The sequence below is a fragment of the Ctenopharyngodon idella genome, chromosome 2 (genome assembly GCF_019924925.1).
Source record: "Ctenopharyngodon idella isolate HZGC_01 chromosome 2, HZGC01, whole genome shotgun sequence".
NCBI lineage: Eukaryota > Metazoa > Chordata > Actinopteri > Cypriniformes > Xenocyprididae > Ctenopharyngodon > Ctenopharyngodon idella.
The window spans coordinates 14,489,203-14,502,126 of NC_067221.1; the positions used below are offsets into that span (position 1 = coordinate 14,489,203).

Consider the following 12,924-nt stretch of genomic DNA (forward strand, 5'->3'; position numbering starts at 1 on the left):
TGTAAGCCACTGAGGCTCAAAGAGCATTGGAAATCTCAAAAAAAGAAAAAAAAAAAGAAACAGGTTTGGAAAGATGTGGATGAGTAAATGATACATTTTTATTTTGAACTGAACTATCCCTGCACCTTCTCTCCACCCCCACCTATGATGTTGAAAAGCTGTTATTAATAGAGTGAGAATTTAGTAAGCATATGTTTGAATGAAATATATGAATACCAGCAACTTTAATATATAATTTATCAAATATACATTCATTTTGTATTGACGAGATTTGGCTGTATATCCTGTAGGTTTCACTGATTTAATACAGAACTACATATAATTCAGCCAAGCTTTAATTCTTCAAGCCTTCTCTAGTTGATCTCTTTAGCATTAGTTTCACACAGTGGCTCAGATGTCTCATCCTGTTTCCTCTGTGTAGACAAAAGTCCCACCCCTGGCCTCCCGGGGCAGTACCAACTAGGTCCAAGTCGGTACCAGCCCTGATACAATGCTCTCCAGCTCAAACAACCCAGAGCGCCTCCCAGAAGCTGAGTAGGAAATTGTGGGAAGTAAGCCAGCAGACAGAGCAGCAGGAACACCCAGAGACTCAACAGCAGGACACAGAACAGGAAGAGGATGCGCAGCGGGGCTTCAGAGGGTCCACCCAGGTTAAGGTAGGGCCCAAATACTGCAGTCTCTTCAGCTAGAAGCAGGCAGCACAAACACAGCAGGAGGGCATCTTCAGATACTTCATAGCCACGCCACAACATGCCAGAGCGGACACAGGCCTCCTTTGTTTCACCTTCCCGTAAAAGCAGTAAAGGTTGGCCATCTCCATTGGTCCCTGAAGCCAGCTCAATAGTGGAGCTGAGGGGCTCGTAACAACTCCCGGTGGCATTCTCCAACAGATAAAGCAGTTTGCGGAAGCCCAGCCACAATCCACCTGCCACAGCTAGCCGAGAAAGGTGTCGCAGAGAAAGTGTGAGTGAGCGACGAACTGAGAAAGAGAGGACGAAGACAAAAGAGCCAACAAAGATGCAGGTCCAGCCCCAGCCTGAGCGCAGGAAAACCCTGAAAATGAATGGTGAATGACATATTACTCTATTAATATTGAGCACAGTGTCTTGTTTCCTACATTCTGTTTTCACTCATTTGCAAGTGAAGTTGTCAGTGTTGAAGCAGTTCTTTATTGCATGTGCAGCTTGTGAGCGACTCTGTACTTAAGGTGGCCATTTTGAGCAAAAAATCACAACCCCGTAGCTTCTTTGATCATAACGGGGTTGTGAGATTGTGATGGGGTTGTGTTTTTAACACTTTCGTTCTGAAGTTATCCAGTAATTTAAATTAATTAATATATTTGATCAAGAGTTTTATACCTATTCATAGTAGGTGCAGCTGTCTTTATGAGTGAGTCATTGAATCATTTACTCAACACTGATTCGTTCAGAAACACTATTAGGCTACTGCGCGTTGCACGGAAATGCGATGGTTTGGTTTTGCTTTGCATTCTTTTGGAAATATCTTCGCTTGCGGAGCAAAAATAGACAAAAAGAACAGGCAATACAGTTTCTAAAATGTAAGTTACTCAATATTAACTTCTTGTTTATTGAACTGTTGTGTAAAGCAATGCTACAAATTATGTTTTATTAACAAAATTCGGGAGGAGCGCTTTCAAATGATCCTTCCAATCATCACGTCATTCCAACCAGCTGTCAGCAATCAGTAATCAACATGTCTACGATCAGCATAAGTGGAGGACATTATAAATACGCAGTCGACTCACCCATATTCCTCGACAGTTTCTCAGCATCCCTCCACCACCCCGTCTCCTCACACTCGCCCGGTTATCTTCCTAACCAAATCTCACACTCGCCTGGTTATCTTCCTAACCAGAATACGAGGGGAGTACTCTGGGTTCAGGCCAAGTACTCTCCTCGGACAGCACGCCAAATACGCATACTATTTATTTGTAAGTGTGAACTCGTGAATCATGCTGTTGTGATTGGCACAAGGCCACAGGACACCAGCATGCTTGCTAGTGTCATATTGCTTAATTGAAATATTGAATTTTAATAACATTCATTTGCACATATTTGCATTTGTGTGGCTTACCTGTAGAGAAAGTGAGTCCTCTTTGCAAACACACTATAATGGGAAACCCATAGATTCAGGAAAGGACCAAACAAAAGCAATGCTGACAGCAACAAATGAAAATGACGTCGAAATGATGAGTTGCCAAGAAGTCCAGCTGCCAGGTCAGTAATGACCACAAGGATAGAGTTTAGAAACATTTGTATTTTCCTTAACCACACCAGCAAATTACAGTTAATATGGTTTGGTTGTTGTTAGAGTTTCTCTCAGAAATCCTACAAAAACTTCCTCAGTGACAGCTGCAATGTATCAGAGTTGCAAAAATCCCACTATTGTAACATGTAAAAAAATACACAGTTATTAAACAGTAAGCATGTCCAACGATAAATTCAAATGTCTTTTCCGACTGACAGTTTGCAATAGAATGTTCTCATTCACAGGAATGACTTTTTTAGCAATGCATGTATTAGATATGCTTCTGTAGTTACAGTCACATATATTGATGCATTTAATCGAGGTATAAAATGGCATGTGCTACTTTAGAAGTTTCCTCTTCTTACACTCGGTGTCCTCTAACCTTCAGGAGATTTTCACAGCCTATCTCTCCTCTGATCTGTATCTTTCCGGAAATCTGTGAGCACTCCCCCTTTATGTGCTTGCAGCCAACAACTTCCGTTTACTCCTTGCATCCAAGAGAAAGAAAATCCTGTTCATTCCTGATTCCCATGTTCTTTAAATCCGTGAGTCTCTTTCATTTCTCTAGCAGCACAACTGCTCTAACAGAGAGTTTCTTGCACCTTTCACATGGCCCACTCACTCCCCACCCCCTCAGAACAGAAAAAGAAATGTTGTCGCCTTCTGTACATTCGTGTTGGCGGGTGTCATGTTGCAATTACACAGTTCTGTTTGAAAATGCTCTGTAATTGTATTGTCGTTAGTTAATAAACAATTGTTGCTCAAAAAACGAAATGACAAATGTGAATTGACAATGAAAAATTACATGTTAATGTTCACAACAGGTAATGTGAATGTGATTAACCGTTGAACATCTCGGCAACACATTTTAGTGCTCTTTTTCAAAAGATGAGTGCAAAGTAATGCTCTTAAAATGTCAGTGGTTCACTGCTGTATAAATGTCAGTAAATGCTATGTACAGTGGGGTACTTCAATTCATCTATATTTAGCTCTAACCTTTGTACTGTATCTTCATCCCTCTCTGCTGCTTTCTCCATTCTTAGATTCAGCTGTTGGTGCTGCCTGTCTCTGTCAATCACTGAGTCCCTTTATGGCCTCCACTGTCTGCACCAACTGCATTATCTTCTCTGGCTCTTCCAAACACCAGTCTGCTCTCTCTCCCAGGCTTTCTTTAATTAGCTCCATATTAAGATAAATGTAATGTCTTTGGTATGTATTTTAAGAACATGCAGTGTGTACACACTGGTGAAGTATTCCTGTAAATAAACGTATTCCTCTCCTACTGTTTTTCATATAACATTCAAGACACATTCATATTTTCACAAAATAAAGGGTTTTATATGATAGTTGTTTTTTAGTTCATGTTTAGATGAAGATTGTAAATGGAACTATTAAAGCTGAAAGCAGCGATGAAAGGGCCCTTGCACCCGGGCTCACCGCCACCCGGTGGCCTTAGGAAAACTGTGAACACTGGCCGATAGTCATTTAAGTGGATAAATAGAGGAGAAATATGGCAAAGTCATTTAGATGCACCACAGCTCCTGCTGCCAGCAGGTGGTGCTTTGACTATAACTAAATATTGCCATGTAGATGTCTTCAGGCCAGGACTATTATCAAACGTGAAGTTTGGAGCAGATCGGACATTGTATCCCTGAGTTACAACAACTTCCTGTTTAGTGGCGTTAATCACATACATTAGCACTTAGCCAAGTGTTGCATGATTTGATGTGTTTCTAGCATGTCTGGTACTTCATGGCATATACAAATGTGTTTCTGGGAGTTTATTACAGTGTAAAGCATGTCATTTTCTGTTGCCAGCAGGTGGCGCTATGACTAACTGAATATTGGCATATAGATGTCTTTAGGCCAGGACTCTTATCACACATGTGAAGTTTGGGGCAGGTTGGACATTGTATGCCTGAGTTACAGCAGCTTCCTCTTTCATGGCGAAACATCAGAATTTGTCAGGCCGCCACAGACATGCCCTTCAACGAAAACTCAAGATCTTCGCAATTTAACGTCGCAAAGGCCTTTAGATTAGACTGACCAAACATGATGTTGATCTGATTAAAGCACTAGGAGGAGTTTGTTAAAGTACAGTGTCTGGAAATGGCAAAAACTGCAAAAATTTTGCAAAATATCTCACTTCCAGTTGGGTTTACAGATTTTGCACCCAGGGACTTTTTTGTAGGGATTGGGCTGACATCTGTCTACCGAATTTCATACCTGTAAGTGAAACATAGCGCGAAGGGCGCTTAATTGAAATTTCGTAGGTGGCGCTATGGAGCCATTTTGCCACACCTAATTTTGAAACCCATATCAGACGTAAATTTTCACCATTTCTGACGCGTGTGCAAAGTTTCATGAGTTTTCGAGCATGTTTAGGCCCTCAAAAATGTGATTCATTTCAGAGAAGAATAATTGACTGAGCAATTACAATAGGGTCCTTACACCATCGGTGCTCGGGTCCTAATTAAAAGCAAAGCAAGCTAGGCTATATAGACCTTGTGGGTAGACACCATATTGAATTTTACACAAATGAAAATAAGGCTGTGAGGGATAGGTCCTAGATAACATGTAATTTTAAAAAATCACAACTTTCAAAACCGTTTAATGGAGTTTCTGTCAACTAAAAGTCTTTTCTAAAGATGTTTCATCAGCCGAACAATTTGCATCGTTAAATAACAATCCATTTAACAAATTGTAGGCTACGTCTAGCCTCGTTTTCATTCCTGTCAAAAATTAAGTATGTGCTACCCTGACTAAAATCTATATTCAAGCCACGAATGTTTTATCACATCATACAGATATCAATAACCTATATGTAATGATGTTAAGTTGATCATCAGGTTGAAGATTTCATATGTCACTCACAGAGAGAGAGAGAGAGAGAGAGAGAGAGAGAGAGAGAGAGAGAGGGTTTCCATGTTTTATAAGGACTTTACATAGACATAATGATTTTTATACTGTATAGACCTACTCTATATATATTTTTATACTTTTATACTGAGTCGGTATACTGTCAAACTATATTAATATCCCCTACCCCTAAAAACAACCCTCACAGAAAACTGTATTATTTTAAATACGTGTATGTTTTTGTACAATCGATTTAATAAAAACCTGTGCTTAATGAACTATTGGCTACCCTGTTTTCAGCTTGTGCTCATTGGATTCAACTGTTTACCAGAAGGAGGCGCTTTAAAGGAATTAAAAAAAAAAAAAAAAAAATCCTTTCTTCAACCGAAGAGCTACTTGATCATGGTATCTTATGCAATGACGCCCCCTGGTTCTTGAACTGAGGTTTCACAAGATTCAAATACAATTTAAAGTTGCGCTGTATGAAGTCAGAATATCTTTCAAAATAAGGTTTATTATTACAGTTTTTTTTTTTTTTTAAATCGCTAGGACACATTTCTCAATACTTGCGTCACTTTTTAAAACTCTTCACACAGTTCTTCTAACCAGCTTTCATCTTGGCACAGCAGTTAACTTCACATTCAAAATGCACTAAAATTACCAAAACAATTTATTCACTCAAATCAACTTATTCTTCCAGAACATTAGCAAAGGTTTTAAATCAACAAATACACTATGTCACTTATAAAACATCGACCTAAAAAACACTAACATCAGGTAGCATTATACCACTGTTTTCTTTTGTAAAATATCTTTGACAGAATGACAGTTAAAAAGTGTACATGCTTGCAAAATTCTAATAGCTTTTTGTTTCTTCGAGGGTATATAATATTTCACTTCATTTTTAAATGCTATAAAACATGTTTTTTTTTTTTACCTGAAAATGTATGGATATAAAATTTGGCCATTAAAATAAAATTTCCATCAACATTTCCAACAATAAAATCAAGTATATTTTGCCAAAAAAAAAAAAAAAAAAAAGACACGTAAGGGCAGTGCCAAAATAAATGAACAGCTGTCTCCAGCTTCTGCTTGCAAAAGCTACAGCTTACATCTATGTCTTTTTTAAATTTAATTAAATAATGTTTAGCAGGGTATATTTTGTGGAGAAGCTTAAAAGACACTTCTTTAACCTTGTTTGTTAAGAGATACCGATTAGGCAGAAGCCAGACTTTTTTCCAATCAACATCACTACTGCTATAGAGTACCTCAGGGATGACGAGTTTTTGTAGGCTAACCCGGAAGTTAGCGGCGCATGGGTTCCCTCGATCGAAAGCCTATGCATTTTTCCCATAGACTTTTGGAAAATCGCAAAAAATAAGCTCTGTGTTTAACAAAGCGTTATGACACTTACACGTTTTGTCTATCAAGATAATCTTTACAAGTTAACAACATTTGTACATTTTGAAGCCTAAATAAAGTCGTCAGATATAAAAAGCTAACAGTAGGCTATAAACGGACTACAGCACACCGCGGATCAACGTCACCACCACCAAGCTTCCTCAAACTTTATTTAGAAAACAACTTTATTTAAAAACATGTTCGCTGATTATGATCTGCGCTGTGTATGAATACTTATCCACTTTTTAATGAGAAATGCTGTCCAAATGTCCTGTTTGTCATGATGACGTCTAAAGTCCCCGCCAAAGAAAAAGTAGTCCCTTTTAGCAATTTGTTAGCAACTGCCGTTTTTAAGACACAATAAAGGTTTAAAAAAATCACAAGCGGGTTATAACTGGTGTGTTTTATCTCATAGATCAAAACATGAAAATATTTAGAAGCTTTGTTAACCACAGACCTTATTTCAGGTGATTTAGCAAAAACCCATTGACTTCGTGTGAATGAACCGGAAGTCCTAAAATGCTAACTTGCTTCTGGGATTTGCCTACAAGAATGTGCAATGTGCAATATGGCAGAATAAGTCCCGCCTTCTAAATAAGAGCCAATCGCCGACTGGTAAAGTCACGCGTCACTACAGCGGCCGTTAGAAGCTCCGGTTCCTATAGAAACAGTAAGATGCTCGCTTCCTATAGAGACGCGACTGCGCATGCGCTTGATCTAGCCTGAAAAAATGCCTTTTTTTTTGTCATGATTGAAGCGTTCAGAAACAAAATTTATGAGACAGTTGTTGTCAGATTTCATTGGTGATTTCAAATATTAAATTTAATCGAAAGCTTGGCAAACAGCTTTAGAGAATTTGATGTTTCCCCATTCAAAGAGACAGGAGCTACACGAGAGGCGTTTCAAAGATGGCCGCCGAGTGAAATGACTTGTCTTAAAGGGACTTTGTTATAATTCAATGCAGTATATGTTACATGGTCCATGTTTATTTTACAGAAAAAAAAAAAAAGATTCCTAAGTTTCCCCTTTTGAATGGATGATAATGAAATTGAAAGACTAATGCTTCTGTATGTGTTCAGTTTCATCTAATTGTTTTGATAGCATTTGATTTTTTTAAATTCAGAATATACTTCATAACTATATTACTGTAGAATTGTAGAAAATTTCAGTCTTATTCAGTTTTGTATTATGTTAATGTTTTGAACTTAAGTTATGAAAACAGTATGTAAGCATGTGCAAATTGGTGTGTAGGTATACAGAGTTTTGACGTTTTTTTGTGTCGAAGTGAGAAAAGAATTCATGTAATTTGAAAAATGCAGTTATTGAATGCATTTTGTGCCAAAGCAATGATAAATGATCCACAGTTTAGCCCACATAGATTTCTGTTGTGCTCACTTTGTGAAGAGTTTTGCAAAAGTGACCGAAATATTGAGAAATGTGTCCTAGTAATTGTAAAAAACTATTATTATCATTAATGCCTGAATGATGGGCTAGAGGGCAACAAATGACAAATGCCTACTTGTCAATATAGAATACTTAATTATTTATTATAATATTTCAAATTGATGGTTGGTAAGTGAACATTAAATCATAGCATTAGGCCTATAATACTGACTACAATTAATTTAACAATATTAAAGATTTAATATTAAAGTTTAATATTAAAGATTTACACTTCACTATTACAGCTTGTGTTAGACCATTATTAATGGAGATTATGAATGTGTATGAATCCTGTTTTTATTTAGATCTACATGGCCTTTTGGGATATAGACTCTCTCAAAGAAATTGTCCTTGAAGTATATTCTCTTCATCTCTACCTAAAGTATTCCTTGTACAGGCCTTATGCACATATAGATGCTCATCCCCTGTGATATATATGTTTGTTTATACCAATAAGAATGTGGTAGTATATACTTCTTTTAATCAAATGAATGTATTATTATATTTACCTTCATGTCATGTTATTTTGGGTTACACCAGAAAATATATGAGTGAGCCATATAATGAATCTTAACAATAATCATTATTTCATTGGGTAAACTGAAAATACAGATCAGGAATTGCTGAAAAAAAAAAAAAAAAAAAAAACTACAATTATACACAAATACTAATTACTGACACCCCAGACGTTCACTGGCTCTTAAAATATGATACATTTAAACTGGGCCCTTGAGAATGGCTGGAGTCACTGTGTCATTCTCCTAGAATGAACAGCATGTCTGCGGTTTATCAGCTGCCCTTATGCTTTAAATAACCACACAATAGTACCTTTAAAACATCCTGTAGATATACAGTATGAAACAACCCATCACACATTCTAATGCTCATAAAATACCATTTACAGACACATTAAAAATGAATTTCACCTTTATTTTTGTATCATATTCTTGGCCTTTAAACGTTTCGTATAATCAGTACATGCAAATTTACATCAGTACTGTAATAAATCCACGATAACTGGCCTGTTTTCATAGTAAATTCTCCACTGTTGATCACTTCTTATGTTGCAAAGCTCAAGGCTTAAATTATTAACAAGATGATTGGAGACAATTTTGCTTCATAACTACGTTTAACCTTTTAATAGGTTCTTATAATACCCAGATAAAATATGTTGTCTGTTCTCTTGAGTGAAGAGCACAGTCATCCATGGCTCTTACCATTAATCCTCTGCTAAAGCTTTGATTGACATCCAGGGCAGCTGCATGGCTGGGTGTGCTTCGTCCCGCCGCTGGGCTGGAATAACTGCTAAATCCATTCAGTTCAGAGATGATACAGACGCACTGACAAGCGTCATGCCCAATCGGTCATGAGGTTAAAAGCATTGTCTCAAATACTGAACTTTCAAGATGAGAGAATCCAATTAAAGAGGAATATTTTCATCGGTTTATTAAAAATAGTATTGACAATCCTGAATCAAGGTATAAATTAGGGGTTGTGCTAAGGTCACTTCTATTAGTATATATGTCTATATACTGTTTATTAGTATTTATCTAATGTTGCAAATATAGTGTATACATGCTAAAGGCTCGTGACCTCAAATGCCACTTTTTATTAAAAAAACTTGATGTAGATCTTTATTAAGAGTTGAACAAAGTGCTAATAAAGGACATTCACACTATTCAAGCACTGCTCTATGTGCTCTCAGACATCCTGTTTACTAAATAGGGGGTCAACATTGTTATGACAACCTGCTATCCTGTTACTTTTTGTTTGGAACATTAGGACTGTTTAATGGCCATATATAAGTAGTCTATTGTGACTGTGCTTGTTTGGGGAATGGTGTGACTGTGAGACCTCTCAGGAATGAGGAAAGCAGAATACTCCTATGGCTAATAGCCACCAAATGTATGTTACATCTAGCACCTTGTTATCCTTTCTTAATGCTGTCAGAAACCTTTCAGTAACTACTTTTATCTCAGCTGTATCTTGTTGAAGCTGGAATGATGAGGGTGCTTACATGTTGTGATTCCTTTTAAAAAAACATAGGTAGGCCTAATGAAAGTCTTGGTTTGGTAAAACTTTGTAGTAAGACTGTATAGATTAACATAAAATAGTTAACATCAAGTATTATTAAACATTACTTTTATAAGTTTTATAGTTATTATCTTATTAAATATAATACCTAATTATAATAATTATCTTGTTTAATGCAAATTTCTACATATAGGCCTAGTTATACATGCATAACATTTAAAGTTGTATATGTTGTATGTATAATGACTAACAATAATTGATAGTATATTTATAAATTATATACAATTATTTAAATGTATTATAATTTATAAGTATGATTTAGAACTTTACATAAAATAAAATGATCTTTGTTAGTTCTTCATACCTAATGCCTTAAAGGGTTAGTTCACCCAAAAATTTAAAAAAGTCACGTGATTTCAGCAGTTTGGCAGTTTGACACGCGATCCGAACCATTGATTCGAAACAAAAGATTCGAAGCAGTGTTTTGAAATCGGCCATTACTAGATATTGTTGAAAAGTCGTTTTTTTTTTTTTTTTTTGGCGCACAAAAAGTATTCTCATCACTTTATAATATTAAGGTACAACCACTGAACTCACATGAACTGTTTTAAATATGTTTTTAGTACCTTTATGGGCACTGAAAGTGTAAATTAACTTGCTGGCAATAGAGGCCTCACTGAGCCATCGGATTTCATCAAAAATATCTTAATTTGTGTTCTGAAGATGAACGAAGGTCTTACGGGTGTATAACGACATGAGGGTGAGTAATTAATGACAGAATTTTCATTTTTGGGTGAACTAACCCTTTAACCTTATTGAAAAGTGTTAGCCATTTTTTAATTATTTAAAGCTGAATATTAAAACAGTACCTGTTTAAGAGTCAGTTCAGATGGATGTCCAGTATTGGTACAATAACTATGTGCAAAATAAATCCCACAGGTGACAGATCCAACCCACAGGTTATTGATGTGAGTTTAGCCATAATAAATGTCATGACCACTGTTCTGCAGTGACAGGAACATGACAAGGTGTTGAAGGGTCCCTCTGGTGAACACTCCGAGTTGGCTGGGAATCTGCTGCATTAGTGACGTCCCCTGATAATCTGCCATAACAAGAACCATCAGCACCCCTGCCTGCCACCATACCACTGGACACCATATACTATTGCCTCTTATGAAGCTCTTCTATTTCTAAATACACTTCTTTGTCAGTATCAAGACAAAACAATGAAAAGGCAACATTTAGGATACCGGATTTTGTAATGTTGAAACAGAATCTTAGTCGTTTGCAGACTTTCTTAAAGAAACTGTTTCAAAGTTTGGAGTAAACGTTTTGGTAACACTTTACAATAAGGTTCATTTGTTAGCTTTAGTTAAAGGGATAGTTCACCCAAAAATGAAAATTCTGTCATCATTTACTCACCAAGTTGTTCCAAACCTGTATGATTTTTTTTGTTCTGCTGAACACAAAGGAAGATATTTGGAAGAATGTCAGTAACCAAACAGATCTTGCCCCTCATTGACAGTATTTATTTTTCCTGGCAAGCTCTGTTTGGTAACTGACATTCTTCCAAATATCTTCAAAAAGAATTTTCATTTTTGGGTGAACTATCCCTTTAATGTATTAACTAACATGAACTAGCCATGAGCAATACATTTGTTCCTGTATTTGTTAATCTTTGTTAATGTTAGTTAATAAAAATTCAGTTGTTCATGTTAGTTCACAGTACATTAACTAATGTTAACAAATACAACTCTTGATTTTAATAATGTATTAGTAAATGTTGAAATTAACATTAACAAAGATTAATAAATGCTGTAGAAGTGAAGTTCATTATCAGTTCATGTTTACTAATGTAGTTAACTAATTAACCTTATTGTAAAGTGTTACCATTTTTTTTTTATGTTTTAAAGTCCCCAGGGCTGCATTTATTTGATAAAAATACAGTAAAACATTAATACTGTGAAATATTATTACAATAAAAAATGTTTACTATTTGAATATATTATAATATGTAATTTATTCCTGTGATGGCAAAGCTGAAATTTCAGCATCATTACTCCAATGTTCAGTGTCACATGATCCTTCAGAAATCATTCTAATATGCTGATTTGCTGCTCAAGAAACATTTCTTATGATTATTTATTTAAAACCAAGCCTTGTTGTTAGCGGAACCCTCTGGGGGTTCATGTTTTAATTTTATGTTTTAATCTTATACATTTGTGTTTTAAAAAATTTCCAGCACAATCTCACTGTCCTCCTGCAGTTTCCTTGGGGTTGTCGTGTTTTTCGTTTTACATGTTGAAAACAGCTTAATTTTTGTGGAATCTGTGATTATGAGGGTGAGTAAATGATGAATTTTCATTTTTTGGTGGACTATTACTTTAACTTCAGGATGGAAAAACACAATGTATTTATTACCTGTGTTGAATTTCTTTAAATTCTATGAATTTAGTAAGTTCCTGTCATTCTAATTTAACTTCCTGTGTGTGACCAAATGTAAGATAAAAGGGAGCAAGTTCTTAGATTCTGAATTTTGCCCAACCCTGCAGTGTAGTAACATAAAAAGAGAAGTAATTTGGCATATTATGGCTTTATCTACAGTAAACTATATACAGAGCAGTAAATGTCATCTTGTATAGCTTGGCGTGTGCTGGGATTAGTCCATATGACCTTATGTTCTCTAGAGTACAGCAGTTTAAAGCCGATGTTGGGCCTGTTCAGCTGACAGGGTGGGGCACATGAGGGGAGGGATGGAAACTAAAAGACTAAAGCACTTGGCTTGATATAACCACAGTATCAGCATAGTGGATGCTGCCCTAAGGAAAGGCCAGAACCCCATAGCTTTAAAACACAGTGTCCTGGACCATAACAAAACTACAGATAAGAGAAGGCCCTAGATAAATTAATGTGTGAGTG

The 12,924-nt window shown here is 36.2% G+C and overlaps 1 protein-coding gene across 2 annotated transcripts; it reads right to left on the reverse strand.

Moving 5' to 3' along the window:
- Positions 1 to 76: 76 nt before the first annotated feature.
- fitm1l (fat storage inducing transmembrane protein 1, like) lies at positions 77 to 3,397 on the reverse strand. 2 transcript variants are annotated; one of them, XM_051915978.1, is made up of 2 exons: positions 3,265 to 3,397; positions 77 to 1,053 (listed from the first exon to the last, which is right to left on the reverse strand). In XM_051915978.1, exons 1-2 carry the CDS (start codon positions 3,303 to 3,305, stop codon positions 354 to 356), a joined length of 741 nt encoding a protein of 246 aa, XP_051771938.1. In that variant the 5' UTR covers positions 3,306 to 3,397; the 3' UTR covers positions 77 to 353. The 2 variants fall into 2 exon arrangements, with proteins under 2 accessions (XP_051771938.1, XP_051771931.1); XM_051915971.1 differs by having other exon boundaries at positions 2,095 to 3,318.
- Between the last annotated feature and the right edge of the window lie 9,527 nt (positions 3,398 to 12,924).